The sequence below is a fragment of the Rhagoletis pomonella genome, unplaced genomic scaffold (assembly GCF_013731165.1).
Source record: "Rhagoletis pomonella isolate Grant_MI unplaced genomic scaffold, Rhpom_1.0 Rhpom_scaffold_00002, whole genome shotgun sequence".
Classification (NCBI taxonomy): domain Eukaryota; kingdom Metazoa; phylum Arthropoda; class Insecta; order Diptera; family Tephritidae; genus Rhagoletis; species Rhagoletis pomonella.
The window spans coordinates 32,965,564-32,971,331 of record NW_023458556.1 but is presented as its reverse complement, the minus strand read 5'-3'; the positions used below and the strand labels follow the sequence as shown (position 1 = coordinate 32,971,331).

The 5,768-nt window shown below is 36.0% G+C and overlaps 1 protein-coding gene across 3 annotated transcripts in view; it reads right to left on the bottom strand.

The window, feature by feature from the left end:
* The window catches only part of LOC118733463 (solute carrier family 41 member 1), a 161,529-nt gene that overhangs the window by 116,847 nt on the left and 38,914 nt on the right, over positions 1-5,768 (bottom strand). Inside the window, exon 1 of one of the 3 annotated variants that reach the window (XM_036462852.1) lies at positions 5,515-5,759. The exons of 1 other annotated variant lie outside the window; for it this stretch is intronic. In XM_036462852.1, coding sequence (XP_036318745.1) covers positions 5,515-5,599 — 85 coding nt within the window. In that variant the 5' untranslated portion in view covers positions 5,600-5,759. Of the gene's footprint in view, positions 1-5,514; positions 5,760-5,768 lie in introns of those variants that run through there. One more of the 3 variants, XM_036462851.1, reaches the window with a different exon arrangement.

Below are 5,768 nucleotides of genomic sequence, written 5' to 3'. Positions count from 1 at the left end.
TTTTATTGATGTTGCTATCGATATTGTTATCGATATTTTTATGGATTTTGTTACGGATTTTGTTATCGACTTTATAATCGATTTTGTTATCGACTTTGTTATCGATTTTTTTGATAGATTTCGTAATCAGTGTTGTTATCGATTTTGCTATCGGTATTTTTATCGATTTTGCTATCGATTTTGCTTTCGATATTATTTTCGATTTTGATATCAATATTTTCATCGATTTCTTTATCGATGTTTTTATCGATTTTGCTACCGATATTATTATCGCTTTTGTTATCGATATTTTTTGCTTAGTGTGTACTTTCGTTTTTTACTTGGATATGCTCTTTACCATACCACGTATTCTACGTTTAAATTTAGCGGCTGTATCTCCGATACAGCCTGCAGACCAAGACGAAGGCGCTGGACTGTTCCTTTTTCTCTGATGTCAAGATTTTTTCTAAAAGGACTTTAAAATTCCAAAGATATAATTAATTAGAAATTTATTTAAAAATTCAGTACAATGTTGAATAAGAATATGAATAGGCTTACAAAAAATCCTTAGGAATTGAAAAAAAAAGAAATTTTGGTGGAAAAGGACGAATACGAATTGGAAATTATCCTTTAAAAACTGTATGCTTGGATATTCTTTAAAATTTGCAGTTCTTATTTTTGGTAATATATTTAATAAGGACTAATATTTACACTACCATAAAAAATTTATTAAAAGTGCAATTTCCATACTTCTTCCGCCTCGGGTACCAAAAAATTTTATTGTTTTCAATTCTAGAAAACTTCCCTTTTTTAATTATTATTTTTTTTTGAGGCACCATATGGAAGCTTTTTTCGTGGGAAGAAAACTATTTAACTACATATAGTATGCATATACCTAGTATATGCACGAGGAACGCCTGATAAGGTCGCGACCTAAGGTACATAGCGATGAATCATCATCCCGTTACCGATAACACTAATTGCGTGACTTATTGTTGGTATAGAAAAAAGCTCTGGCTGAAATAAGCATCAACGGCAACGGAAACTGGAAATTCTCGAATTTTAAAGCAACGTGGTGCGATTAAACTCTTTGTTAAAATAGAAAATACGCCGAAACCAATTTTTGAAGAAATGTCGTGTCTTCAGTATTCTGTAAGTTCATATGCATACATACATACACATACATACATACATACATATAGTATAGTATGGATAGGGCGTAACTCACATCGTTACTGAAATATAAAAAGCCGTAACTAATTAAAAATCCAAAATGGTTGGTTACGATTCATTTCATCGAATTATAAGTCCCCACCTCGTTTTATGCAATAACAAATTTTAGGTAGTTGTGGTTTTTTTTCATTTCAGCGACGATACGGTGACCATTCGTACCGATTTTGGCGGGACAGTACCGATTCTTGGAAAATTGTTCCGCTGAATATTTTTTAAAAGTCGGGACATATAAGTGTCCCGATTTTTCATATTTGTACCGCTTAAGTCCCGAGTTTTAGTAGTTTCTTTGTTAAGTTAATAAGAGTCTCCCTGTACCCTGGCCCAAAAACAATTTTTCGTTCAAACGCGGCAGCACTTTCTTTATCACAAATAACAGAATATATTTTATTCGGTCAAACTGGTACTTTAGGCTTATTGCAGTCTATCACTCTTACCAGATTTTTTTAAGGGTTTTATAATTATTTTATAAATTTATAATTTATAATTATTTGTTAGGTTTGTTTTTTGAATGAAACGATTCTATCTTTAATTTAGCGAAATTATAAAATATAATATATACCAATTCCCTAAAAATTCTTGGATATGAAAAATATCATATCATACAGTGGCAAAAATATAAATAGCGAAGATACATTTTAGCATACTTTGGATATTCTTCTTGTTGCTATCTAATTTTTATTATTTTTTTATGAAAGTGTAGCTCTTATTTTAATTCGACAAAGATTCGTACAAATGTTGAGCTTTTTAATTATGTAGATTTCTTAGAAAAATTTAGAGTATCAAGTTTGGTAGCCCATTTAATTCAAAGTGCAAATTTTAAGTAGCTAGTTCTTAACGTTGCTTTTTGGTAAATGTTTTTGTGGAAGGTGTTACTCATTTTCTTCATAGAAAAAAATTGTCAAACATATTTTGTATGGAAGAAAATGCGCGAGCAAAAAATTGCCAGATATCATTTTTTTCTCTGTTTTGTTTTAAATAAAGCTGTGTGAAAATATGGTATGTCTTTTTATTCTAACATGCCTGTAGTATGTTCGGATTCGATGCTTTGGAAATCTCCCGATTTTTGTCCACAGGAATCTGGTCACCGTAAATATGCCCCTTCCATACTATAGTAATGATATGCACTTGTGTACAGCATTTAAGAAAGTGGGCTTGGCCATTTCAACAAGGAAGACGAAAAACATGGATTCATCAGTTTGATACGGAGTCCAGGAAGCGCTAATGCAGTGGATGAAAAAAAGAAGAGAAAGGCTACCAAAAAAATGCAAAGGGAAAAAGTCAAATAGCGACGCAGACGTACAGAAAAGATGCGGTAAGCTGGCGGGTGGAGTGCTGTTATACATAATGTGACCAACTATTTCATAGCTCAAAGAAGTACAGCTTAGGTTGAGTTAAGTTAACGCCGCGAGCCGATTATGGAATCTCGAATGCGACTAATTTCGATCCCTTAGAGCTCGGTGTTTGTTCAGGAGTGCGAGCCAAAATGCTTCCAGCTTAGCCTCGCGATGGTTGGGCAGTCTAAAAGAAAGTATGGAGATGACTCCATTTCATCTTCCTCTTGGAAGCTAAAACAAAAGGATCACCGCATGAATAACAATCGCACAATGGCCTGTCAGAACCCCCACTACTAGCCCTTGTGAGGTAACGTGTTTTAAAGTGCCCTATAAAACATTTGCTGCAGCAGAGAAACGTCTTCATATCCTTTTTTATGTCGCAAAAGGACCCGGTTTCCCTTATTCTAATAGCAGTTCGTGCTGCGATAATTCTGTCTGCAATATCCGCGGGCGCTGTGTTCAACATATGTATGTTAAGCGTCAGTGGAGGTGTGGTTCCTAATGCTCCGCTAATTCCTGTTTTACAAGTGTGGCCTTCTCTAGTGAGTTCCACCTAACCAGGACTCCTTGAAACTATATCCACTCAAATCTGGTTTCCCAGAGCTTATGAATTAATTTGGGCGAGAGACCCCACCTTTCACCGATAGCTCCCCTAGAGCAGTACAAGGCAAACGACACCTTTCCAACCCTTTCGTCCATGTTAGACTTCCACGACGGCCGCCGTTGATCGCCCCCTAGTTACCTGGTTCAGGTAACCTTGAGCCAGATCAAAAAGGGTGTATAGAAATCGTACCTTTACCAAAAGTTCCACATTATCTACATAGGCGATCACCCGACAGCCCACTTTTTCCAGTTCCTCTAGAAGGTCGTTTGCAACCGCAGCCCAGAGCAAGGGAGAGAGAACACCACCTTGTGGAGTGCTCCTATTGACTCTGCAGACGCTCCCCTACTACTCCGCGACAGTTCTCTCACCAAGTAAGATGTAAATAAGCCTTATTAAGTTGGTTTCCACCCGCAGATTATGAATATACTTTACTATTGCCTCTGGAGTGACATTGTTGAAGGCCCCCTCGATATCGAAGAAGGCCCCTACTGCATAATCTTCATGCGTGAAGTACAAAATATCGCAAAGAAGTACATTTGACTGTACTTCGAAGTACGAAGTACAAGAGCGAAAAAAAAGTACTGTACTTCCGAAAGAAGTACGGTTGGTCACATTAGTTATACATTAAAAAAAAATATATATGTACCTCATGAAACGAAAATTTTCGGACCACAGTGAGATGAAGGCGTTGGTATTTCAGGCTGCGATCTTATCAGTCGCCTCTAGCATGATCGTAGAAATTAGCAATGGGAAATATGTAGTACTTCTGATAATTGAGTAATTCTGTAACGAATAAAGGGGGGCCTGTGACGGTCATGCTGTTTTGGCGGCGCCACTTTTCCACTAATATAGTCAACTCGCCAACGTTGGTTGGCCAAAATCAAGACGACCGGTTCGGTGAACAATAAGCGGACGCCTTTAAACCAAAAGGAACTCCAGATCGTCCGAGAACATCGCCTTGGTACGTGAAAGTGTGCAGGAAAGCGCGCGATAGTCCATTCTGCACCGTGCACAAGAACTCGGCCTTTCACAGGCTGCAACTTGTCTTGCCTTTTTCTTGTGGGGTTTCCTTAAGTCACAGATCTAAAAAGTAGCATGTACACATCGTCGCCTGGGTAAAAGATTGTCGTATGTTGTGTATGATTGTGTTGTATGATTGTGTATTTCGGCAGGTTGTGGGAAATCGCGATTGAAATTTGGAATGCAATTTCTCAAAAAACGCGAAGATAGATTTTCTCCAAAGTCTCTGAAAATGTTACTAGTTCACAAAATTCTTAAATTATTTAATTTTTAATGTTTATTGTTAACTAGCTTTTACCTGCGGGTTTCACCCCACGTCTTTATATAAATATGAAAAGTACTTTATGTAAAGATACTCTCTGCTCTAATTTTACTATAGCCGTGACAGCAGCATATGGTAGGACAGCTGTATAGCTTGGGTATTATGGAATGAAATGTAATAATAATTTTTTGGCACTGCAGGTGTTTTTATTTAGGTTAAACTATCTGAAATGAATTATATAATAGAAGAAATACTATCTATTTAATTTCTTACGCCCCCTCGCAAAATTTCAAACAAAACTATACGTATTACCTTCCCGGGGTAAAAAGGTAAAATAAGTGTGCAAAGTTTGGTGCGATTCCATATAGTGGTTCAGAAGTTATAAGGAAATAAACAAACAGATATTCACATTTAGATATATAGATAGATAGATTAGTTTTGAGTTTATTAAGGATTTTCTTTAGTAAAATTTTGTCGTCAGCGTCATTTGTCCACAATTTGGCAGCCATATTTTATGAAATACGACAAAATGTGATCAAAATTTCTATGAAATTAACGACACTTTTTACTCAATATCTCGGAAACTAAAGGAGATATCCAAAAATGGAGAACGCAATTTTTAAGATATTGATTACATACATCCATAACAACCAAAACAAAAAAACCACAATTAGGAAAACATATCGCTAGCTTAGAGAGGAAAGTTGCTAAGTCCACTTTTAATGAAAACTCATATTTTGATACAGGAGACTAGGGAAATTAAAAATGCTTTGTTTCGAAAATGATAAAGGTCCTTGTTTTATATTTTTTCGTCTATATTCAATGAAAAGAAAAGCAGCTACGAAAACTGGATTAGGCCAAAGGTGTACGAAATCTTTTAAAAAAGATCGATTCCCTCTGATTCCCATGGAGTTTTGCTTTGCTTTAAACAGACAAAATGTCGTATTCAACGTTTTGGGAAATACTTGAAGAAAATGGCTATAAGAGATTTTTTCTTCCCCTGTACAACTTTTAAATTGCGACTAAGCAACTTTTCACTCTAAGCTAGCGATATGTACGAGTACATAGATATTTCACTTTACCTTCATCGCTTGATCCAAGCGGCATATAGCCACGCGCTGACCGCTTGCCGAAGCAGAAAACTTCAAAATTAGTAAATGCATTCATTTTAAAAAGCACTTGGTGTATTCACCCCCTCTAATTCGGAATTTTCGCTAGGGGGTTGCTAGATTATTTAACAAAATTCTTTTCACTTGTGTCAGTAGGCACTTTCTGATTTTTAGCTTTTCCAATTTTTTTAGCTACATTTTGCTGGGTACATAAAATATGTTTGTAC